At 44.0% G+C, this 26,405-nt stretch overlaps 1 protein-coding gene across 5 annotated transcripts in view; it reads right to left on the bottom strand.

Annotated features, from left to right (window-relative positions):
- Window positions 1–3,403: 3,403 nt before the first annotated feature.
- The window catches only part of LOC135254453 (ELAV-like protein 2), a 39,334-nt gene continuing 16,332 nt past the window's right edge, over window positions 3,404–26,405 (bottom strand). The window contains exons 2-8 of one of the 5 annotated variants that reach the window (XM_064334623.1): window positions 22,465–22,548; window positions 18,828–19,068; window positions 14,358–14,461; window positions 11,551–11,704; window positions 10,003–10,228; window positions 8,278–8,316; window positions 3,404–6,141 (exon numbers count right to left, since the gene is read on the bottom strand). In XM_064334623.1, coding sequence (XP_064190693.1) covers window positions 5,811–6,141; window positions 8,278–8,316; window positions 10,003–10,228; window positions 11,551–11,704; window positions 14,358–14,461; window positions 18,828–19,068; window positions 22,465–22,536 — 1,167 coding nt within the window. In that variant the 5' untranslated portion in view covers window positions 22,537–22,548 and the 3' untranslated portion in view covers window positions 3,404–5,810. Of the gene's footprint in view, window positions 6,142–8,277; window positions 8,317–10,002; window positions 10,229–11,550; window positions 11,705–14,357; window positions 14,462–18,827; window positions 19,072–22,464; window positions 22,549–26,405 lie in introns of all 5 variants that reach the window. The other 4 variants (XM_064334624.1, XM_064334622.1, XM_064334621.1 and 1 more) reach the window with 4 other exon arrangements.

Genomic DNA, 26,405 nt, shown 5'->3' with positions numbered 1-26,405 from the left:
GCCCTGCTCTAGCCGTTGAATGAGGAGTGCTTTGTTAGGGTTGGAGTGAAACCCAACAGGATATTAGTTCACCAGGAACATGGTTGGGCACCCCTGCCTTAAATATATTACTTATTCAAATCTTCCCATTTGCAATTCTATGGTGGTTTTTAAGCTTATGACCTCAGGCAGCCATTTTGTGCCACGACACTCACTGTACATTGGCTTAGGCTGAGAGGGAGGAGATTACTTAGTGAAATAAACTGCGGAATGGTTAGGTGGCGGGGGTGGGGAATGGCAGGGAACCCCCCCACACCCCATTGCTGCAAACCTAACCACATCCAGCAGCACTGCTCACTGTTGTCATAAATATCATTTCCACGCACTTTAATGTGCATCAGTTCATTGCCAGAAAAGTTGAAGTTTTACGTGTTCACATTTCTTTATAAAAGCAAGTTTATGGCTGAAGTTTCAGCATGTGACGTGATCTCCATGAAAGGTCTGACTGCTAAACCCACTCACACAACCCTGTCTCTGGTCTTCCATTTCCGTACTTAAAGAGCTTGGTAGCTCAGAGCCGTCCTTTCTCTCTCTCTCTCTTTCTCCCTCTCTCTCTCTCTCTCTCTCTCACACTCTCCCCCCTCTCTTCTCCTCTCCCCCCATCTCCCTCCCCCCCCTCTCTCTCTCTCTCTGTCCCTCAGCTTTTAGAGAGGCTGGCAGTCCCCTGTTCTTTCGGGGACAGCTGCGCGGCAGGGGTGCGAAAAGGTTTTAAAGCCGCGCACTGTCAGCCCCCGCTCCCCGAATTTCCATACAGTGTCAAACCTGCCCTCCGGGCGTCCCATCACGGTCCCACTGCAGCGTTTTATACCAACAGCGCCCTGAATGTGTCCTGATGGGCAGCTCCATATGTGCCACAATGGGGAGAGAAAAAAGACGATCTGCTGCATTTAAGTAAGGGAGCCTGCAGGGCATTTTTTTTTTTTTTTTTTGCACAGAGTATCAATTCTCCGCAAGGACAGTTCTGGCTAAGTGAGTCTGACACATCAGTTTCTGCCCGGCCTTGCTACGGTTGCTTCCTGGAAGGAGGAGAGGTTGCGGTGATGTTGAGAGGACGTTGGCACGGAAACAGTCCCGGCCGGAACCCTCGCTGCAGGGGGAGATAGGGTCCACTATGTGAACGTGCGATTTCAGGGTTACGTTCGCACCGACACTGTCCCCTTCAGAATGCCGTGGTTGGGTTCCTCTTGTCCCGTCCGTGGAATATCACGGGGGAGATTTCCCTTTTACGAGACGCTCAGATCAGGTAGCCCAGGGACACAATTCACACCGACAATAGCGACATTGTGCTTGCTTCAGGATAATCCAAAAAAAGGCTGCATGCTTTTTGAAGGTCTTTGTTGAAATTCAGGAGCCTTCTTTTCAGCTTTCAGCACCAAACTCAGCACTCGAAGGAATCGAGGAGCGCATCTGGGAAACAAACAGAGCTGCATTCCTCAGCTTCGTTTCGTCGGTAAAAACGCTGCCCCTCTTATGCGTTCTGTTAACGTCTCGGGTTGCTGTGTCATCTCAGATACGCAGGACAGTTTGCCTTTAATGGGGCGAACTCTCCAAACATCCTCATGCAATCTCTTCAAAGTAAATACAAATAAACTTGCATGTGGCCTGCAGTACCAGAGGCTAGCCAAAGTCAAGCTGCATAAAAAAAGCACCAGAAGCACAGAACAGTGCAGTAATTGAAAGGAGACTCAAGACTGTGTTTAAAATAAGGGTGAATAAAACAGATTGCTTTTCACCACCAAAGAAAGGGCAAATATTTACATGTATGTGTTGTTCTGCTTCATGTTGTGTAAGGAACCTTGGCTTGAGTAACACGTATCTTGCTGTGTGTCTTGAGTCCAGCAGGGAAGCTAAAATATCATCGGGCCTCTTGCGTAACCTTGCATAGCTCCTTGAGTAAGAGTTCCCGTAAGGATACGCCATGCAGTATGCAGGGTTGGGCTGCGTTTTCCGTGAATATTTCAACGTGACACCTCCACTGGAGTGGATTCTCAGCTAAGCATACAGGCAAGATAAGCCTCTAAAGTAAAAGGACTGAGATTCATCACACGCACGCACACACACACACACCGAAACACACTCAAACACACACGCAAGCATACACGCACACACTCAAACACATGCATGCATGCATGCACATGCGTACACACACACACACACACACACAGGCAGGATGACTGCTTATTTCCCACACTGAAATTATATTCCACTCAGCAGGGTAATAAAAAGCACAAACATGGTTGCTGCTGCAGTGTGTTGGATGTGCTTCAGGATGAACTCAATCATACGATGATCGCAGAAATCAGGGTTTGAATCAATGGTCAGATTAATCAGAGTTCATGGGGAAGAAAGATCTGATTTGCATCCTGATGAAGACCTGCTGGCAAAACATTGGTTAAATAAAAATTACAGTTTGATTAGAGGAGTGTGTAACTTTAATTACCTCGGTACATTGTGATCCATTAGTCAGCTCATCATACTAATTTCTTTAACTGAGGCAAAAGCTCTAACAGAGAAAACAATAGGCCATGATTTGTCATCAGATGAAGAAAAATTTAGCTACCAATTTACTCGCATCTGGTCAAATGTTTTGGTTCAGAAAAAGGAGAGAACATTGATCATCCTTCTCTGTGAAATATGCTGGTGGATCTGTTTATCTTGGGCCTCGCTTGACAGCTTTTGGTTCTGGACTTCTTGTTGAAAGTGAAGGGAAGATGGATGGGTACCAGGACATTTTTGGCCGGAAAGAAAGAAAACCCAGACTTAGATAACGCCACCAAAATGACACAGAACGCGACCACATAACCAAATAAGACCGCATGTTCATTCTCCATGCGCCAGTCGACGTGTAGTCCTTGGAACAGTTTTTGGTCTAATATTCATCTTCAGTTTCTTCAGATGTTTTTTTTTTTTCTTGGCATATGTTGGCGGAACATTCGTCTGCTTCTCCCTCTCACAGAAGCGCACGGCAAAACCAAAACCAAAACCTGGATTTGATTCATCACCGAAACCACCACCTCCTCCAGCACAAGCCCTTCGCCCGTAACACCAATGGGAAATGAGGGAAGGAAGAGTTTCATCTCAGAATCAAAAGCATGAAGGTAGCTGATATACTGCAGAAATATATACATACAAAATCACAGGAAGTTTAAGCCACAATGCCTGAGAATTCTATACATGCAACCGTGAATGGGACTGAGTCATTCCATATCCATGTTACATTCATAGCTCAGAGATAAAGAGCCCTTGCATTCACAAGCTGAACGTCAATGACTTTAACTGTTTAACTCTGGAAGCTGAACAGTAAATATTGAAGTGTATCGCTTAAAAATACATAATAAAATAAAAATTTAATTTGAAAGCTGGATTTTCCCTTCAACTTGTTTATTGATGCACCGAACATGAAAAAAATACAAAGTATTCAAACATAAATTAAACCAACATGTACATCCTTTGTAATATTCAACGAAAAAACAATATGTGCTCCATCCCAACAGCCGCGGATTAAGTCATACCATTCCACTTCAAGTAAATATCCGCGTCACGTTCAGAGCTCAGAGATGAAGTCGAGCTGGATTGTGTTCTGCGCTCTTGATGCCTTCAGGACTTGAACATCCGGGTGATTAACACTGAATCCCCGCGTCATCGGTACTGCGGTAAACTTTCTCAGAAAGGACAGGTGAAGAGGGCGAAACGCTTTTCGGGCCGGTGGTTCACAGCAGCGAGAAGCCTTCGCGAGGACACTGAACACTGGAAAAACGCATTCACAGCTGCGCACGCCGAATAATCTCAACCAAAGTTTTTTTTCTTTTCTTTTTCAAACAGTCCTCCGCTGCAATAAACCCAAAAAAAGAAACTGCGAAGGTAAATAATATGACGCATCGCGCACTGCTTGATATGGGGGGGAAACAAGCGTGAATTTGTTTACACAAAGCAAGCTACAAGTACAGATGCTAGTGCACCTAGGCTCCTCCAGTCTGTTCGGTCCAGCGAGATATCGCCCAGGTATGATCCCTCCATGAATGCTCTCCTCGCTGTGATTTAAGCAATATACTGCATATCTGTTTATAGTTTAAGACAGCTCGTATGCATTTGGTTTCTGTATGGAAAAAAAAATGTTAGCAAATTTTTTTAAACCGAGGTTTACATCCATATACGTATATATTATTCATATAATTTATACATGAGACAAGAAAGCAAATATGTATTCTTAAAACCATAATTAAGAAGAACCTCTATACATCAAACAAACAGTCCAATGCAATGCAGTGTAGGTCCATGAAACAAGAAGAAAAGCATGTAAACTCATAATGTAAACAACGTTCAGAAATAATTGGCACAACAAGGTATCTCAATGTAAAAATCAAACTTGGATACAAAAGCAAAGAAAAAATGACTTTTCAAAAAAAAACAAAAAAACAAATTTAAACATTTTAAATTGTAAAAAAAATCACATACTCAACACGAGGACTTATTTACAGGGCTCAAAATGAATCCTTCACCCGTGTCACATTAAGTCTTCATTTGAATGTTTCATTTCTAGATGCGGCTTTAGCAGACTTGTCCAGCTCTTTCTCTCAAAAGCAGGTAAAAACCCTAAATTTTTAATACAGGCAAAATGGATCTTTAATATAGCAAGTACATCACTAAACACTGAGCTCTATCAGAAGGGAATGCTACAGGAAGAACCGATTTATTTTCCCCTTAAACTTTCATTTTTACCTTTTTAGAATTCACATGCACTTTTGCAAAAATCATACTTTTGTATTATTTGTTTAAAATAAGAGACACACGCACAAGCTGTATGTAAGAGTACCCAGGATTACCGGGCCACTAACTTATGATCGTACAAATGAAACCAACACCAATTAACCAACATCAGCCATTAATATAATCTTAAGATAATACAAAGATGTCAAAAGGTATCTTGCGTCATAAAGCTCTCCAGAAATATTGACCGCTGCAAACTTCCTGGCAAAGTTCAAAAGCTCACAAGGTGTAATACGAAGATATTTCTCAAAGTATCCAAGTCAAAATAGTTGTTCCAGGTCCAGTAAAAAGATGCTCCAAATGTTTTTTTGTTTTTTTTCCTTCTGTTTTTTTTCTTTTTAATATAAAAATAGATGCTTCTTTAAACCCATATCAAAGAGGTTCTTAGCTCTTTGGCAAGGTACTGCTTTATGAAAAGTCATCTCTGTTAATCTTACAATACACAACATTATGTAGCCAACCAATAAACCAACTGATACAACAAAATGTCTATATGAAATAAACAGAAAACGTGTAAAGTAAAAGAGCTTCGATTTAAGTCAGTATTTTCTGTTAGTCACATACAGGCAAATACACCGAAGCAAATGAAGACACTGAGGAAAGATACAAAACAAAAGCACTTTACAACGCCTTACAAGACATTTCAAAAGCAGAACCAGTAAGTAACAAAATCACAACCAAACAAAACTTTAGCCGTAACATTTATAAAGGTCCTTCTTCTTTGAAGGAGGTATTAGAGTAACACACTGTAACACACTGTGCAAAAAAAGAAATAAATAAATAATAAGAGACAAGCAAAAAACAAAACTTGTTGTCGTTGCTCTATTTAAATGCAATATATTAGGAAGTTTCAAAGACTAGTAATAAAAAATAAAAATAAAACTGGGAAAAACACAGACGCTAAATATCAATTATTTTGCTTTGTAACGGACTTAAAGACATTTTAACTAATATGTATATGTATTATATAATAAAAGTTTTTTGTTCTATAGTACGTGGAGATATTAGGCCTTGTGTGTCTTGTTGGTTTTAAATGATACTTGCAAAACTCTGTCCCCAAGTCGATATCCGTTGAGGCTGGCGATGGCCACTGCCGCCTCGTCGTAGTTTGTCATGGAGACGAAGCCGAAGCCCTTGCACTTGTTTGTGCTGAAGTCGCGGATGACCTTGACGTTCGTCACCGCTCCAAAGGGCCCGAACATCTGCCACAGGATGCTCTCGTCGGCGTCGGGCGCCAGGTTGTAGACGAAGATGCACCAGCCCGTGCCCGCGTGGCCCGGGATGTTGATGCCCGCCAGGCTGGTGACCCCGTCGATGGCCATGGGAGAGAACCTGCTGGAACACAGAGCAGAGGAGAATCCTAGTACAGTGCTAGTACAGTCCTAGTGCAGTCCCTGGCTGTCCAGAGCAGTGGCGTCTCACAGGAGTCTCAAAATCAAACACACGCGTGCACGTGTGTGAGTCTGTATGTGTGTGTGTATGTACACGTGTGTGTGTGTGAGTGTTAGTATGCTAGTGTGTGTATGTGTGCGTGTATGCATGTGTGTGTGTGCACGTGTGTATGCGTGTGTGCGTATGTGTGTGTCTTTGTGTGTGTGCCTGTGACTGTGTGTGTGTAGAGCAGCAGAAAGAGAGGCTCTCCTCCTCTTGTTTGGAAGGGACTTTTCTTTTTCTGCTGCTTTGTTTTTGGCACAGCAGGCTGCTGCTGACGAAGCCTTCCCTTTCAAACACGCATCGCATGCACATATGGGATATTACGCAACATCTGCGGGGATTTCCTGGGACCATGCCCTGCTTTTCTTCTTTCTCCTTTTTTTTTTTTTTTTGTATTATCATAAATTTGAACAAGCTCTCGGAGAGGAAAAAAAAAAAAAAAAAAAAACTGACGGAGCAGGAATCCGTGAATTCTCAGGGAGACGAGGCCTCTCTCTCTGTCAGCCTCTCAAACACACATCCGCTCCAGTTGGCTTCCCTGAGACTACGCAGTGTGATGGGTGTCCTTAGTGCCCCGAGGCACCTTGAAGGAACTCTGTAACCACAAGGGGGGGGGGTGAGGGGGGCGCATTTCATATAAAGCCAAGGGAGCATGGTCCTTTTAATATTTAACTCCGTTTGAAAGCCCCGTGAGAAGCAGAAAGGTGTGACTCACATTTTTTTTTTCGCCTTGACTAGCCTAGCCTGACCTGCCTTACACAAAAAAAAGCTTAAATCAGCACTAGGGGGATGAGAGGGGACTGAAATGTTGACGGACGAGGTTGGGGTTGGTGATTGTGATCCAGACAAATGGGCAGGGGCGGGGTAGGCTGTGATTGTGGACCGGGGGTGGAGGGGGCGGGGGTTTGCCTTTGTTTACCACCAACAAAATTTTCACAATCATACTGATGGGGAGAAGACGCTTCTACAAGTCACCTACTGTAGTAAGTTCATGAAAGTATGCGGAGGTGGAAAATCCAGGTCCAGAAAGTTAAAGTCCTCCCCAGAGTTTTGTTCCACAATTTTGCGCTTAAACACACTTCATCACAATGTTGCTTTGGCTCATTACCCTTTCGCTCTGTCCTTCAACTCTTCATTTTCCACATGGTTTAATTTCAATGAGCAGGTGTCCTCTTTCTGCTTTAAGGACTTCAGCTGCAATCTGTCGTTTAATTCGCCGACACAGGTTGTGACCTCGTCCACAAGGAAGTATTTGCCACAGCGCATTACAGAAAACAGAAAGCATTAGCTGTCGGAGAATTGATCCGACTAGTTAAACGTCCTTTTTACAGAATGCGGCTCTAATTAAAAAAAAAAAAAAACAACGAGCAGCTCTTGGTACTTCACGAATTTCAATTACGACTTGAACAAAAAACAGCATACTCAGGGGTGCACCAGAACCAGGCCCGAGAACATCTGAAAACCAATGCACTTGACCCACACACGTCTCTCTCCTTGCTTACTGGAGTTCTCTTCCATCAGAAACCACAAGGAGCACTTTGCTTAAATCCAGCAATGAACAGGCAGTTTCCTCCCACTGTGTTTACAGGGCAGTGCTAGCCTAGCGTAGCCCAGCTCTGTCCAAAACAATCATCTCCACCATCACAGTCTGGATGAGGCACGTTTCTGCAGCTTGAACAGTGAGGGAAATGGTACAAAAAAAAAAACGTGGGACGGATCACTCAGTCGACTGGTCAGGTCTCCAGGAACTTACTATCAGTAATGACATTAGTGGATAAAAGCTGTGTCTACGAGTTGATTGGCTATTGGGTGATGAGGTCATTTAAGGGCGCCTTTTCCTCACTGCTGATTTCTCAATGGGGGGGGTTTTCTCGGTCTGGACACCGGGAGTTCTGACCCCTTACCCCCCTCTTCCATCCATAATGCAATTCTCCTGCAGTATGATGTCCAATCAGAGTGAGCGCAGCAGGGATTTGAGGCTGAATTGGATGGCTGATGTTAAGATGTCACATGTCTGAACGTTCTTACGATATTTACCTCTTCACTCCGTAGGCCATGTTTAGGAGATTGTCCAACCTGAAACGGAGATTAAACGAAGTTTAAAATGTAGCCGTTTAACAGATACATTAGGTACTTCTGTTATATAAAGGCATGATTCGGTTGACTGATTGAACTGGATTTCCACATTAACCTTGTAGGACAGGTGTTTGCCAGAAGAATTGAAGTTTAGATCTGTAAAAAGTGTGGAGTGAAATATGTTGCAGTAGGCTATCCTTAACCTTTAATCGTGTTGAATACCTTATGGTAATATATGTACTGTATACCACAGACAACAACCTCACGTTATGAAACATTTGAGATTTTGTTTTTCACAAATCTGTCTTTTTTGGCATTAAAAAGCGCAAACCCTTTTCACAAATCCTTCATTCTTATGGAGTCACTTTTTTCGGCTGACTCTTTCTATTCCAGTAGTGTCTCCCATGCAAAGAGTAGGGCAGACATCAGAAGAGAGAAAACACACACGCACACACACACCCACGCCCGCACGTACGCCTGCATGCGTGCATGCACGCACACACGCACACATACACACACACACACACACACACGCACGCACACACACGCACGCACACACACACACACACACACGCACACACACACCCTGATGGTGCGAGCGGAAGTGTTCATCCTGATCTAAAGTGGCACGTTACAAAACGGCTCCCAAGAGCTGTCTCAAAGAACCGCGTCTGCGCTTCTCAAAAGTGCCTCTTCAAAAACTCTATTCAGGCCCGTGACTTCACTTTTAATAACTCGTGACCCAGAATGCACTGGGGCTTTAAGCACAAAATCTGGAGTGGTAGAAAGGCCAGAACGAAGCTAGAGAGAAGAAATTGTTTGGCATCTGCCAAAAAAAAAAAAAAAAAAGGGTCAATATTTAGAAAGACCTTGGTTTATAAGCATCCTCATGAAGCATTGATCTCTCAAAGAGAGATCCATAATCTGTTGACTTGACTACGCGCAGTACTGGCAATCTTTTCTTTTTTTTTTTTAAAAGCCTGGCAGTTGAAATCGGCCATCGGGTGATGAAGTGTGCATGCATCAAGATAAAACTGCATACATACCTTTCAAAAGTTGGTAGATGGATTTAAACAGTAATGTACATTCTCAAAAAGTATGTGTTAATTTCCGATGCACTTCTTGTGTTACTACTGTACGTTTGTGTTGCTTTCAACACATTTTGCGTCAAAGTTATTACTTTTGTCTTGCACATATGCAAAGAGAGACTTTTGAAGGTAACACAAAATATGTTGTCCTTAACCAGGCATGGAGGCATGTTAAAATATGACACAGTATGTGTAGTTTTTAATGCATCTGTTTAGAGAGTGTAGGTCACTGATAACAGCATAACGCTACAGAATATATTGGGAAGGCCAGGGAAGGAGGTGCTTCAGATCCTTCTGGACCTTAGCATTTCAAAAAAAAAAAAAAAACTTGAACAAGACCAGGTCAAAACCTAGTATGTGGCTGGACCTAACACAACACACTTCATCCGGCCGACCAATGGAGTAACTTCATAACTCGGCCGACCAATGGTGTAACTCCATCGCTCAGTCAGACCACTCAGTCACTCAGTCACAGACAGACATTCGCGTTTGTAGGGCTGGCCCCGCTGTTGCGGTCCAGCCAAAAAAAGCCCCAACAACATAAACAAAAAAAAAGATGCTACAGCTGGACTGTGTGTGAAGGGCGGTGTTCATTAACCTGAAGCGCTGGGCCTGCTGAGCCAGCGGGCCCGGGTAGCGCCGGTTTGGGGACTGGTACAGCTGAGACAGCAGCGCCTGGCTGGTCTTCTGGCTCGGGTTGTTGGCGAACTTGACCGTGATTGGCTCCGCGGCGGCCGGCGGCTTCTGGCCGTTCAGCCCCTTGATGGCCTCCTCGGCCTCGATTCGCCGGTCGAACCGGATGAACCCCACCCCTCTGGAGATGCCTGGAGTGCGGAAAGGAGGAGATTTTTTTTTTTTTTTTAACTTGAGTGTGGAAGGAGATTTTGCATTCAGCTGACAGTCCGTAAAAAAAAAAAAACCTTTTGAGCTGTTCTAGGCGCATTAAATCAGGAAAATGTTTAAAACCAAGGACATAAAAACTGACCACATAAAATACGGTTAGGGATTATATGGCCAGGCTATTGAGAGAGCCTTTGCAGAGTCATCTTTCTGCAGCACCATGCCCAGCAGGCTCTATTCCTGACGGGCAGGAAATATACTCGCTGGTCTTCTGTTCCCATAAAATCACAGAGGCTGTCCCGCGTTGCATCCTGTTCAGGGGCCCCAGCGGAAAGGCTGTGATTGGCTGAGAAGTCTGTGTGTTCATCCAGCATGCACTGCAGGGCATAGCTTTCAAAGCTGTGTCTCAGAACTGACATTTCTGCCAGCGAGTTTATTCAGTTAAAACGGAAAAAAAAACACAAAAAACAAAACAAAACAAAAAAAGCTAAGGAAGCCCGTAGGAGCCATAAAGACAAGGTCATTTTGACAGTGCTGATATTTATGGATGGCAATTTGGCAGGTCTGTGTGTTTTTTTTATTCTTGGCTCACCTGAGAAGTCGATCTTAAAGCCAACTTTTGAGGAGGCAGTTCGAGAGGAACTTTGCCTTCGGCAATGTCTTTGTCAAGTGAAACCTTAAAATTGGCTTAGCAGCAATTACCAGTGAAGGCCTCGTCCCAAATCCCTGTGTGGGCGGAACTACTCATGCGTTTCAGCACCGGCAAGAGCGAGACGCTGCAAAATTCAACATTCAAAATTCTACCAGTTCGTGTCGGGCCACAGTGTTCTCCCGAGTCGGGAGTGTGTCACTACTCTTCCCAACTGACGCGATCGCGCTCAAGGGCTTTCTGGTTGGATGATTCAAAAAAGAAAGATGGAGGCCACTCATCATGTGCCTTGTGCCTGGCTGCACGTCTGTTCCTGTCCGGCTGTCTACCTTCTACAGTGGGTTAGCAATCTAACTAGCTAGTTATGGCAAGCAATCTTCAGCTAACTAGCATAGCAAGGAAATTCAAACGTAACCTCGGATTATTATGAGACATACTTTCATGTGAATTCTTGATTTCCTTCTCTAGCTTGGGGTACAGGGCTGGGTTGCCCGGTTGTCCTCTTTTTGGTTCTAGTCCTGTCTTTTCGACTGATTGATCAGCTCTCGCTCTGCACTGTATTTTCAGGGCCTGGAGGTGGAGCTGTGCTTACCCCCCTGGGGGGGGGTCGGGGGGGCATCTCAGTGTTGGCCCGGCTCGGAGGCGTCCCCTACTCACCAGTCACCTGGTCCACCAGGATCCGCGAGGTGATGATGCGGCCGTACTGGGAGAAGAGCTGCTCCAGCTCCTTCTGGGTCATGGTCTTTGGCAGGCCGCTCACGTACAGGTTGGCGTCTCTGATGGAGGCCGAGCTCGGGCGGGCGTACGACACCTGACAGGTAAGTTGGAACATGACGACGACGACGAGGGGGAAGAATGACTTTACAGGGGGGCACTTGGACATTTTCACACATCGTTTTACATTTGCAGGCTTTGATGGCAATGAAAACGATGAAATGCATTTAGCATGGGAAAACAATGGATTTTTTAAAAATCAAGTAAATTAAACAAGAGGTACATACAAAAATATGTGAGATATTAAAAGCTTCATTGTACAACCTCTACGGACTTAAACAGGGTAATAAATCCCAATTCTAATCTTCTGATACTTCTTATTCATTCTGACTACTTCTAACACCATTCCACGGATACGGTGGCCTATGAGGTACCACTTATATCACTGACAGGCCACATGCAGAAACACGTTGAGTCAGCTGATTGTACAGCGCATCCCGCAGGAAGGAGGTTTAGAGCAGAAAGTCGGTCCCAAACGGGTTCCCCTGCACCCACGGCGGCAGGACGAGCGATGTGTGTGTGTGCGCGGGGGGGGGGGGGGGCAGGCGGGACGATTCCGCTCGATCAGTCGAGCGGCGCTAATGGACCCGCTCCGGCCCCTCCCGTTTCCCGTGACAACGTAATCCCTCTCAGCGCAGCCCCGCGCCCGACGCGGAGGAAGTGATCTGCGCCGCCAGATCGTTACCGGTGGCGTGTGATGTTAATGACGGCACTCAGTACGGACCTGCTTCAGTTAACATGTCCTCTGTGTGCGCGGGGGGTCAGCTATCCTAAAAAATATTCACCGGGGGAAACTGTCTCTTCAAAAGCAGGTTGCGTTCACTTACTCTGTCATTTTTTTTGTCCATAACAAGAATACAAAATTGCTCTTTATGTATGTTCAATGTTATGTCGGCATAAGTATTGTAAGTATTACCACAGAGGACACTTAGTGGCGAAGCAGTTGTTTTCGTTCCAATATTGAAACTGCACGACTAAATACTGTGAATAATGTCAATGTCAACAAAGAGGGAAAAAAACACGGTGACATCACAGCAGCGCTCGTCTCCGCATGACCTCGCCGTCAACGTCTCCATGACTACCGGTAGCTGGGAAACAAAATGAGCTAATCGATCTAAGATGAAAGCAACGGCCGACTGCAGCCGGCCCGTCGGGGGTGGTTTGTTGTCTTGCAAAAGGTCAAGAGGTCAAGGTCGCCAATAACTGACCACAAGGGCAAATGTCTACAGACGACACCTTGGGGGAAATGCGCTTCCGCGAACAAAAGAAAACAAAAAAAAAACAAACAAAAAAAGTGAGGTTTTTAAGCAGTATTCCAAAGTGAGGCTCTCGGGGTGTAGCCCTCTCAGTGGGAAGTGATGTAATATGATTTGTGTCCTCGTGGCCCTCCATCGCCAGGGCCAGGGAGGTTGGGATCTGGGGGGCGCGTGAGAAATTGCTTGTGGGAAGTTGGGATTCGTGCAGCAGCAGTAAATTGGCATTTCTGGTCTGCTCTCCGCGTTCGTGCTGGAGGTGTGCTGACTCAATCCTTGGCGCCCTAAAGTTGTTTTTTTTAGTTGCCTGCTACGCCCCGCATTTCCAGAGAGACAAAGGCCGGTATTCAATCAACATTTGTCCTTAAGTTTGCCTCACCAGTAAACTCCAAATGTTACACTATCTTTTCACAAACTCTGTTTTAGTGTGTTAGCTTTTTTTTGTGCTTGCTGGACTTGCCAAGCCATTATTTTTTCTTTGTTTTGAAGAGAAAACCTGATTCTTGCTTTTAGTTGTTCATTAAGGTCTAATGGTGATTGAATCCCAGCCAGCCCGGGTGAGAAATTTTACACTGTTTGTGTGGTGGCTCGACAGTTCATTGCTGTGAACTTTCTCCGTTTTTCTTCCATCGACAACATTCACCTGCTTTAATTATTCCATGAAAAAATGATCAATTCTGTCGCTTCCAGATCAATGAAGTCAACATGAAAGAGCAGCAAGGCCTTCCCCTCTGTCATTTCAAACACTGAATAACAAATAAATATAATCAGTGATACTCTGTCCTTATGAATGCAGAAATATGACAATTACCGTCATACTTTCATAAATGCGACTGAGAATGTGAGTACAGGTACGTGATGAATATTTGAAATACTCAAGGATTTTTACAGATTCTATTTCGTTTCAGCAACACTGACATACTGGTTTAATAATTTAATAGAATCGGTGCCTACTTTCACTAAGATGTTGGTCAGTCAAACGGACAACATGCAAGCAACGGTCAGCTAATCAGTTGACGATTACATTCAAACAGAGTTAAGTTAAAGTGTAAAATATCTGTGCCATTGCCGTTCGCAGCTTTGCAGCGTTTACAAAACACCGGTGCCAAGGAAACAGAAAAATAAGCATAAACACATGAAAATAAAAAGCGAACCATTTTTAGCTTATCTCTGCTCCTGAGAATGTATAGACTTGTGAATAATGACACTGATGAGATTCACGTCCTGAAAAAAGTTACGTGTGAAAATGTGGAATTTCATGTCTCATTTTTTATCACACGTGGACATTTTCATTCACATGTGAAAATGTCTAGTTTACATAAGGCATTTTCTTTTGACATGTGAATATTTAAATCCACATGCGAAAATGTTAAATTCACATATGAAACAATCTGATTCAAACAATGAATACTGATAACCCGTCTCCACTCTGCTTACCTTAATGGTTTTTGTCTGAAGTCTCAGCCCGTTCAGTGTGTTGATGGCTTTCTCTGCGTCTTTTGGATCCACGTAGTTCACAAACCCGTACCCTAGGCTCTGTCCTGAAACGAAATAAACAAGATTTTTAGACCGGCCATTTAGCAGACCTGTCCAACCGCACCTGAGAAGTTACAAAAGAAAGGCTTCATAAAATACTTATTCAATAAAATTAAATATCTGGACCCTGGGAAGTCAACGGGGTCGAGAGAAGGAGGTGTGTGTTGAAAGCTGATTGAGCTGCCATAAACTACCAGCTGCTCACTGATTTGGACCAATCGTAGTGTTTTGTTGCGGAGAGCCAAGCCTTTTTGATTGGCCGAAATAAGCCGGTGCTGTCTGAGGTGCCACTTCTTTGCCGAGAGGCTAATCTGGGGGTTTTGACTGACTGCGGTCATTAGGGTTGCCGAGGAACTTGAGCGAAGAGTCGGGGTGGTTACCATGGCAGCCGGCCGCCAGTCCCTGCAACCTTCTCCTCTCCGGTTAACAGGATAAGCCCTCGAAATTGCCTACCTGTACGGAGCTTGGCGCTTTTGATTGGCAGATGCAAAACCACAGCAGGACAACTGCTCTGCAGTCCCACAGTGTTTGTACTAACACACTTCTTTTTTTCTTTTTTTTTTTTTTTTAAACTTTTGCCAGCAACAACGGTCGAAAGCTGAAAGTGGCCGAGTCCAAATGGCATCTTTTTGCTAGGACGTGGCTGGATGGCACGTGACACTTTCAGGTCTCGGGAAAGTAAAAATGGCGCGTCCGAAAAACTCCCGACCGCCGCAATAAAAGGCGGGATGAATTTAACGGCGCGGGAGGTGCATCGCCGGTCCAGAGCAATTTTCCGAAAGGTGACGCAGGAGCAGGGGAGGGGACAGTAACCGCGGAGAGGCACATTTTTCTCTCCTCTCCACAGCAGTCTCACGGTGGCTTTTTCAGAAGCACCCTTGGCAGCTTGCCCTGGATTTGTGCCGTGACAGCCTTTTTGTTGGAGGGGGGGGCAATGGGGGGGCTGGGGGGGGTTCATCCTTGATGTGATAAGCCGCTCGCAAACTTGAGTTCACCTTGTTTTTCACCGAGTGCTCCCGTCCAAGGGAAGAGAGAGAGGGTAACAGAGCTGCTTTTTGGGAAATGAGACGGAGGGGATGATGACACTCGCGCGTGAGTCTGGAGGGCTTAGCTCGCTCTCTCCCTGGGTAGACACATTTTTAGAAACCAACACTGAGGCTGCGGTTTAGCGTCCTGTGGGTCCCTCCCCCCCACCCCCTATGGGGCGCACGCTGCTCCCCAAACATCTGCCTGTGCCGTAATTGGCTCCCAAGTCGTGCCGGGGGGGGGTGGGGGGGCGGAGGGAGACGGCGTTCTCCGGAAATGGGCGCGGCGTTTCCAAACGAGGTTCGGGCCGGGTAGCTGCTCGCGCGATGCGCTGAGACCGGCGAAGGCCCCAGAAGTGGGAGGGGGCGGCTTGAGTAAGCAAGAATAAACTGCTGAAGCAGGACAGGGGGGAGCGATTGGGGCGTGGGGAGAGAGGGGGTGGGGGGAGGGGGGGGGAGGGGCGGGGAGCCGGGGGAGGGGGGGGAGAGGGGGGGCAGGGGCGGGGGGCCGGGGGCCGGGGGAGGGGGGGGCAGGGGAATACCCTCCGACATCAGCTGTTCTTTTCACGCCCACCTGCCTGTTCTCTGTACTGTACACAATTAAATACTAACGTCCTCAAGTGAATTACAGATAACGGTTGCCTTGGTGGAAATGCAGAAAGGAGACACCAACACGATGCATAACCTGCTGCGGACTGCACTACATACACCTCCATGGTCTCTGTAGATTAAACATTCACCATTATTTCAAATTTGTTCCTGAGCATTCTCTACAGTGTTCAGATATGTTTTTTTCAGATGTTCAGATTTCTTAACCAATCTTGTTCTTACTGCTCTTATTTCTTTCTTTCTTTATTTTTTGCAATGTGAGTACACCAACACTAAAACCGTCCACAGCTTTTAATTAGGCTAATTGCTGCTGATGTGCTGGTTCATCAGCACTTTGTTGTAGTCTGAGCACAGTGTGGAGAGTAGCAGGCAGGTCTGGTACTGCTACTGAACATCAGTGAACGTTCAGGACTGAGAAATTCAATTCCGTTCTGTCCAGTTTCATTTTTTCAGATATTATTATTATTATTCTTTTTTTTTTCACAAAGGAGAGAGATTTTTAAATTATTATTATCCAAAGCTGTAAAACGTTAATTAGTAAAGTTCAGTAAGTTATGAAACGATCTCAAACTGTTCACAATAAAACATATGGAGAGACGAGCGGTCATGTGTCAGGTCACATAGCAGATGTGGGGAGGAACCTGGCTTCCCTTCATTAGTTGCTATTTACTCAGTACCACATTACATAATAGATATTTATACTTCATAGTTATGGAACTAATAGTTGTTGTTTAGTTCTTTTAAAATATATGTCTGCATTGTAAATCACAACATTAGTCTTTATTAGCCTCTCTCGTCTTTCACCCCTTACTCTCTCTCTCTTCCCTCTCCTCCCTCCCTCTCTCTTCTTCCTCCTCCCTTTTTCTCTCAAATATAATCTTAACGAGCGACATGTTCACATTCACGCTGAAAAGAATCTGAGACACAGTGGCTCCACACACTTAAAGATCGAATCTTTCTGATGGTTAAATTAGGCCCCAGGTCTTTTTAAGTGCTGGTCGGGGCTCAGTGGGCTAAGGCCCCCCACTGCAAGTGCATAATTCTGGTATGGGGGGGGTGGGGGGTGGGCATGACGGATTCGGCTACTTGTAGGCCCAGACAACCAACATGTGATGATTAGCCCAGCCCGAGGCTAAGCCCCAGGCTAACCGCTCCCTGAGGAACAGGCAACACACATGCTCTTTTTGAAATGATGTCACGGAGCAGATCAGCCAGTCTAGCACTGCCATGAAGCCACGTCTGTGGGGGGAATTCTGTTCCTCACAAAAATGTCACTTTTAATACAATGCAGAAAAATAGCATGAATTATATTTATATTATGGTCAGGTAATTGTGTATTACTTGTATCCGTTTACCAGTATATTCACGTCCGTCTACAGTACTGTATATATCTTGAGGACTACCATGGATTTATAACTGCTCCACTCCTGTTTTGAGATGCTCAATATATTATGCATTTTGTGAGTAAAAATTCAAATTTCATTTCATTTAAAAACTGTTCAGGTTGGCTTATCAATGATCTGGTGCGGCTTCTCACTCGAATGTGTGTATGTGTATAAAATCTAATTTTATGATATTAAACTCTGTTTGAACATGCTGTTGCAAAGGTCCTCAAACTGAAAACATTATTATTTTTTTATTCCTAATCCTAATAAAGCCCCCTTCCCCTCCCCCTTCCACCGTGTGAAACATCCATTAACATTTGCTCTTTATTAAACCTGACCTACCAGTACAAATGACACACGCTACACAGGTCGCCCGCCTCCCCAGTCTTATTTTAATGATGATTACAGATAATGATGCTGCCAATCCCCCTGCCCCCCCCCCCCCCACCTTCACAACCATCTCTGTCTTCTCCTGACAACCGTGAATGCTCTACTACCACGCGCCACTTCATTGGCTTAGCCCAATTGCTTTCATTTTCTCACTCGCATTCAGAGGATAAATGTGCATAATGTAAATGACTATTAAGCTCACGCTGCTAAATATGAGGCTGTCGAGCCCAGGAAGCCAATCGTGTGCCCCAGTAACCGTGGTGACAGGGGCAATCCATTCACCACCGTTACCTGTCCAAATTATTAGTGGTGAAATTCTCCATTAACCCTTCTGCCAAACCAGGGGCTCAGAAAGGAAAAGGTTTCACGTCTTTGAAGAAACGCGCGTAAAATAAATAAATAAATGCTTCCACGACCATTTGTTTAAATAAAAAAATGCCATAACCCAAAATTGAAAGAAAACCAAGGCCAGTATTCAGTCTTACCTCATAACAGATTGTCCTTCATTGTATAACATTTTTTCGATAAAAGTGATCACTAAGTATAAAGTGTAGTCTAATGCTAGACCTCAATCGGAATGTCTCCGAACAGCTGATTCACCTTCAGTCAACTCCACAGAAGCTAAGAGGCTGAACACATGCTTAGAACCACTGTGAGTCTAAGCACTTAACCACAGCATGCAAACAACACTGGTAAACTCCTGGTATTAAAATGGCACCAGTTACATGCAGTAAAATGGAGTAAACACAATTCCAATATATCACCCTATTACAGGAAACTGACTGTGAAACACAGGGAAACCTAGCCTTAGTTGTGCTAATGGACCAAACTGTGTGACCTAAATGCCATTTCTGAAAGCCTTTGGAAGTGGAGGGGCAAATCTGTGCAAATGATCAGTGACAGGCCAGTTAAGTCCCTGCGAAAGGAATTCAGCGCAAAATAAATAGGCTTCGACACGTTACCTGTTATTTTGTCTCGTACTAATTTGCAGGACTCGATTTCGCCGATGCTCCCAAACAAGCTCTTCAGCTCTTCCTGGGTCATGTTCTGAGGCAGATAGTTGACTATCAAGTTAGTTTTACTGTCTTCTATGCTTCCCGATTCAATGGGAGAGGAGCAGTTGTTTGACATTGTCGAGGGACCGTTGGTTGTGCTGTTACAAGTGGGTCCATTGGACAGCTGTGTTTCCATGGCAGCAATAACCTGCTAAAAGAAATAAAATAAAGAAAAAGGAAAAGAAATGCAAGTCAGGACCAAAGACCTAACTACCTCTGATTCAATTTACTGGTAATTTAGAAAGACCAAACAAAGAAAAACAAGAAATGACTCCACACAACCAGCACCAATACATTGTGAGTTAGTATCCATTACTTGTCATATCTGCATACAAATAAACTACATACATCTAAAAAAAAAAAGCACTACCAGCAAAATGACTGTGCAATGCATTCTGGGCAGCAGTGTGGTGCAGTGGTTAGGGAACTGAGCTGGTGACTCTAAAGTTTGATTCCTAGTTGGGGCACAGCCGCTGTACCCGTGAGCCAGGACTTCAACTGAATTTCTTCAGTAAAATATCTTATGTAAATATATAGTCTGTGTTAAGTTGCTCTTGGTAACAGCATTTTCTAACTGCTGAAATGTAAAATCTATGGCCCAGATTTATGTACATAAATTTGGCAGCATAAATTGCGGCCTGACCAAGGTATGTTGGTGCGTACGCAATCTGTGTGAAATTAATGTCTTATATTACGGCTGCAGCCAATTACACGATCAGCAAATCGCATTTTGCGTATGAAGCATTTTTGTTGTATGAGCTTAAAAGACTTGGTTTTTTTTTAAACTCCTGTTTAGCGCATTGAATATCTTCTTTGTGAGAGAGTGTGATGTTGCAAGGACTTGACTATTGCCAGGATGGAACTGAAATATTGTGTGGGGGGGGTTCTAGGTTATCTTTCATTTCTCCTCGAAGAGTAATCATTTCTATGGCTCGGTGTTTGTCACAGATGTCACAGGCATCACAGATTTCATGATTTTTTGCAACCCAAATATGCCCTTTGACCTTTTTAACATCGAGGGCAACAATTGGGCACTGCATGCCATTCACTTTTCTCATTGATTGGCTGAAATCTTTTTCACATGACCTGCATTTGGTTCTGCATTCATAATCTGCCCTCCAAACAAAACAAAAAAATAAACAAATCAATCAGTCATTTTTTGCAATCAAGCAATTAAATTAGCATTGTCCACTGTCAGTAATTGGGCCCCTGTGATTACATTAAATGGCAAAAATGGCACAAGATGGGTTTTGACTTAAATATCAGTCAGAAAAGAGGCCATGAGCAGCACACTATGGATATTCACAGGGTCTGTCAGATTCTACAGCTCAGGAGGAAGCACCAGCTGTTTTGCCAACATGTTTTAGCGGGCATGACAGACAGACAGACTTCATGGCATGTGTGCATGCATGTGTACATGAGAGAGAGAGAGAGCGCAAGTGAGAGAGAGACAGAGAGAGATTAATCATTTTTTTTTTATCTCTTTGTGGAAAACATAGAGGCTTATAATTAGACACCAAAATGCACAGACTATGTACAGCCACAAAAATATTTTTTTTTCACACAAGGCCATGTTGGTGTCCATAAAACAGATACTTCTGCTCCTGTTTCTAACAGTGCCGATATTCATGATATAACACAGCTCAATGGTGTTCACACATCATCTTAATATCATTACACCTTGTATTAACATAAACATCCTGGATTTGAAAACATTGTAAGCAGTCAACAACAAAAAAAAAAAAAAAAATTTATTTTTAACATCTCATTAAGCCTTCTGGCCTAAGTGTCCGTGTTTTAAAAGTGAGCTGCCTGGCGTTTCACATGTTGGTGCACGGAGAAAAAAAACAGCCTTTAATGTCAAAATGACAACAAGGGGCAAAAAAAAATTAAAAAACCAGGATTCACTGTGAGTGCTCTGCAAGTTCAGAAATAGAACTCTAGTTGCTTAGTAACCAAATAACTTTACATTGCGGAAGATAGTAAAGATTTAAAGATTTCCGTTTAGAATGGGCTTCTTGTGGCATTCTATTTAAAATGGTCCTCATCAGGATTTCTCTGGATGGATCTCCTTTTTTCAGCAATATTGAACTCAAGCCTCTGTTTCTATGGCGAATGTCGGCACAGCTGGGAGCTTGCTGACATTCTGCCTCAAATATAGCCTAAACAGCAGCCACTTAGCCATGCTGATATCCACAATACAGCATGGGTTCTCTCGGGTTCTGTGAGGATTATTTCCTCCTCTTCTTTTTATGCGCCCGCTTTAATTATCATTTCTGTGTTGCTGGAAATCCATTCAGTCTGTGCCCTTGTGTGGATTTAAATAGCCATTCATTGGGTTGGCAGCCCTCAGCTAATAATCTGTGTGTGGCAGCATGCTTTGCCAGTGTAGCATGGGTGACTTTATCCATATTTATGCAGAATGTATGCTAATGAAAAATTACAGTGCTCTTTGGCTAAGCATGTGCATCGCATGCAGCTGAACACTATGAATCATAACAAATGCTGGTTTATAGACCTGCGGATGGAACAAGCACAAAAATGCATGGTTTTGCTGCATTTTAGCTTTATGTTGGGATTTCGATAAAGAGGGTGTTTTTGCTTGTGAATCTCAGTTTGAATAATGAATTAATAAAGCATAAAACACGTAGTCTAGTCTAAATTATCTGACAGCTTCTTCTGAAATAATTCCAGCACTATTGTCGACTGAAGCACATTTTGATTTATCTGTACCAACAATTCACTGAATTTTGGTTCTGCACAAGAATCTTAATGCAGATGTTAATTAGCATGTGTGGGTGTTATGTAGCTCATGAAAAATGGATCAAAAAGTCATGTCATGACTACTGAAAGCCAAGTTTAAAAGCATCAACCTGCCAACACACCAAAAAGCATACGACAGGCCATTACAGCTATTTCTCTTGCATTCTAAAACATCCAAACAAGCACAGTTCAAGTGGGTAAATTAGCTTCTCTTTAATATTGCCAGCTACATCTAATGGAACTGTCAACTCTGTAACAAAAGCAATGTATAAACCAGTGCAGCGATTTGAAGATCTAGGCTACTTAAGATTCAACACGCACATCAAAACTGTAAATGAGACAGTAAGAGAATATTTTACAGTTGTAGACCATACCAATATAGACAGAAGAAGTTGAATAAGTTAGTTTGGCGACCTAAACCAAATTTGAAACCTACTGCACTGATTTTTTTTTATCAATGCTAAATTTGACTCTCGAGCCAAGCACTTCAAGTGCTCTGCTGACGTGCTTGTGCAGGCCATCTAAGGCGATATCATTCAATATTATTTATTTAAGCCGTTAAATTATAACTGAAGTCATTCTGGATGCGTATTTTGCTCTCGAGTACAAGAGCAGTACCCCTACCGGGATTAGAACCCGCAACCTTCCGGTTACGAGTCAGGTCAGGATGCCCTAACCGCTATGCGTTAAATGGAGCCGGAGCATTGGTGTCATTGGTATGGCCTGAGCACTGATTGGTTAGCGGTTAGCCAATGAGTTTTAAGAAGAAAGTCCCACAGACCCCAGTCCAAGGCTCGGCTGCCCACGAACCGCTTCTCAGCAGAGAAGCCACATCGCACAGTCTGACTGCCATGTTAGCTGCTGGCTGCAATGTGGACACAACAGAAAGAAAAAAAAAATGTTGCATGTTAGATTGACAGATGTAAAGCAACAGCGTTCTGATCATTTTTACTTCCTGTGTGTGTGCACACAGGCCATCCAAGCAAGACCCAACCCAGAGAGCGGCCGACTGCATTTTATTTTCTCTCGTGAGGCAGGCTTACTGTGCACACGTAGTCCGTGTGATTTAAGGATGCCGCAAAAGGCAAGAAAACTGCATCATTTCATAATAATTCCAAAATCTGGAAATACATGCAGGGAAGCTCTCCAGGAAGTTAAATTAAAACAGCAACATGATCCCATTATTGGCTTAATAAAAAAACACACACACACACACACACACAATAGCATCATCTTAACTAAACAATATGAAGAAGAAAAAAAACACTGCATTGGAGTCTGAACAAATCAGTCATGTCAGATTACTACCACTGCAGTCGCTGATTAAACACTAAGCATGAATGACTCGATCAGCAGCCTGTTTCTACCAGGAAACCGGGCCAAAGACCCTTCACTGAAAAGTCATGGTACATTTACCCATGCTGCACTTGAGTGCATTGCCGAGCATGATGGGAAATATAAATTTACTGAAACTGAAAAAGCTTTAACTCCGTCTCCCGTGTCTTAATAGTCTACACATCCTTCATGGTACCTTTTGGGTTTCTAGAACCTGAACTGACAGCAGTCAACCAAAAATGAAATTTAAAAAGGATAAATTGCTAAATGCTAATATCTGAGCACCATGCAACCCATGCTGCCCAGATGACCCCTAACAGCGTGCTGCAGAGATAGGCAGCCTTGGCCCTGGAGTGCCGGAGATCTTCCTGGCTTTGGCTCCATCCAAACCCATAGCTACAACATTATAATAATTATCAGAATTGATGAACACAGGTGACCATGTGCAGGAGGCATTTCACCATTTGGTCTGTGAATATTAAGGCTCAGACTTGTAATCATGAGGTCAGGCTCAGATGGAAGAAAAACCAGAATCACCACTGGCACCCCAGGACCAGGGTTGCTTACCCCTGGGGAACTTTGTACTGTGTACTGTACAGTGAAATACATACAATCTGTGACTTTGGGACAAGATATTCACACACACAAAGTTAGCTGTGTACTGATGACCAGGGGCGTCGTGATGGGGGGAAAAGTGGGACTGACTACCCAGGGCCCAAATGGGGGGAGGGCCCTCGAAAAGCGTGGAATGATGCATGAGAGACATGGGTCAAGACAGGAAGTGGGCCCACAGAGACTGCTTTTGTATAGGGCCCAGAATTTTGTGCTACACCCCTGCTGATGACCTTTCACCTTTCATGTACTCAAACATGAGGCAATGCCTTCCGCCTGCCAGGAGAGAAAAAATGAAATTAAAAAAATTACGAATCAATCTCCAAGCTTGGTGAAACGTGTCATTGCGAGCTGAACAATCGAGAGAAATCGGGTGGGAAGGATTGAAGACGTTCCGAGCTGTTGATGGATGACTCAGCTGTTTCTGAAGTATAAGCATTCATTATAACTAGATGTGAGGTATCATTTTAATAATATTACTCTGTGATTATTTATCCGTTAATGCAATTGTGTACATTAAACATTGCATTTTAAATTTTATTCCACAGTCTGAGTTAACTCCTGTCTGTGGGATCCACACATTCTGCATCTTAATACCGTCAATATATGACCAAACACATATAAATATCATAATTTTACAGCTGAAAATAAATTGTAGATTTCAGACATTTTATAAACAGCTGCGCACATCAGATACGCAACAGATCCTACTAAATAAATAAATATAGGTATACGTTAATAATGGGCTGCAGTTTTGGATAATAAAATTTCAGCGCCCATTAATCCAGCACACCTGATGATACACCCTTAGTTTACTGCAGAGCGAAACCGTACCGCAGAATGAAAAGGTCACCTAAACTACACCGTCATCTACATTTCCAGTCTGTTAGACTCCTTGGCATTTTACAAGGAGCGGAGCATGAATGTCAATGTCAATGGCTCAGAAGATTCTGCCGGCCCTCACGGTTGCTAAGACGATCATCTTGCGCGGACGGACGGGCAGTGGATCATTTTAATAGAGAAAACGTATGACCGTACCAAACTTACAGAGTCTGTATACATCCTGTGTACTGTGCAAATAGCTCCTGAGTGGTTGGGTTTTTGGCAGGGTTTTTTTTTTTTGGCAGGTTTATTGCAAATACAATAAGCCATTTCCCTTCAGTCAGCTGCCTGCTTACAGGATTACATGATCCCGGAGCTGTAACAGGTCGCAGTGCTCGGGACGGCACCATAAACCATGCTGCACATCTCAGTGGCCCCGAAAAAGCACCGCTTTTAATTCACCGTGAATCTAAAAGGATTTTTTTTCTGCGGCTTATTTCTTCCGCACCTTCGCTCGGCCTCTCGGGCTCCATTTTGGAATCGTGCGTTTACGGATTCGGGCGCGTCGGGATCCGAACCGTACGAAGATTACTCCGTCGACAGACTGGCAGCTTGACAAATTTGCACTTATTGTAAATGGCGGCAGGCAGCCGTCGATAAGCTGTTGAATATGCAGTGTCTGTTGTTTTAAGAGCCACGTGCCGCGGTCCCTTCATGCTAAATGCGATGCAGTAAATTCACATTTTTAAATGACCCAGACATGGCGCCTCCCGGCTTTTGGAATGCAGCCCAGCTGATGAATCCTATTACCTTGCATGGGGGAAAAAAAAAAATCCATATCCATCATATCAAATGCAGTTCAAGCAAGCGAGAGTACCACAGAGTATATTAGCGACTGCAAATACCATAGAGGGTAACGGGGTGAACGCTGACACGGAGGAGCTCCTGGAACGAATTACGCGTAAGCGTGTGCACTCAGCTTTTCCTGAAGAAACTTTTTTTTTTTTTCCAGACGATCGCCTTAGGGGGCGAAAAAAAAAAAAAAAAAAAAAAAACCGAAACCTCGCGCCGCCTCTGTGGGTACGCGGCCCGGGCTCCGAGCCGCTAATTGCCGATCAGTGCCGAAGTCGTGCCCCGGAAAATGAGGGAAGGCACGATGCGCCCCAGGCTTAGCAGCCCAAAATCCCACCGGCGCGCGGTGCTGGGGGTGAGCGTAGATTAAAGTGGAGCAAATGCCCTTGAAGCTGAAGTTTAATATCTGACGGTTACAGGCGGCCGTCACCGTGGGAGAGAACTCGGCTTCGCCGTGAAAGATGCAGATTTTAAGAAGTACGGCGTCGTTGAGTTAAGGAACCGGGAAAACGGGACCCCTGAAATTGGATTGGCCACCCCCAGGTCCCACCCCTATTTTTCTACCTAAAATAACACATTATCATTACCTAATATAACTGTTAGTGATAGTATGCAATCCCCCCGCCCCCTTACTGAGTCTCTGATCCCCCCTGGCCACCCCATGAAGAAAACTCCCTGCATCCGATACAAATTTAAATGACTGAAACAATGCCTATTCGGAATATGAATGCATAGTGTTATTTATACAGATGTGGATTAAACACAAAGGGACTTTCAGAACACTTCGGGTGTTATGGTTCTCTGTGAGCTCAGAGGCAGTTTGACTAAGAATTGTGACAGAACTGCTTATTGGCAGCAGCTTGTACTCCAAAGCGGCTTGTGCACTAGTGGTATGTTCCCAGAGGCTGTACATCTGAACAGATTAATTTATAATATTTATTCACAATTACAATCATGAATCAGTGTTCATATTCAGACTGTACTTCTGTCCTTGCAGTGCACAGTGGTCTCAGGTTACATGTGCCATAGAGAATATTTTCAACTAAAAATCTGATTAAAAAGTAAATTTATTTTTCAAAGAACAACCTAGTATTGTACACA

Source organism: Anguilla rostrata, chromosome 5, assembly GCF_018555375.3.
Source record: "Anguilla rostrata isolate EN2019 chromosome 5, ASM1855537v3, whole genome shotgun sequence".
Lineage (NCBI taxonomy): Eukaryota > Metazoa > Chordata > Actinopteri > Anguilliformes > Anguillidae > Anguilla > Anguilla rostrata.
This window is presented reverse-complemented; position numbering and strand designations above follow the sequence as displayed.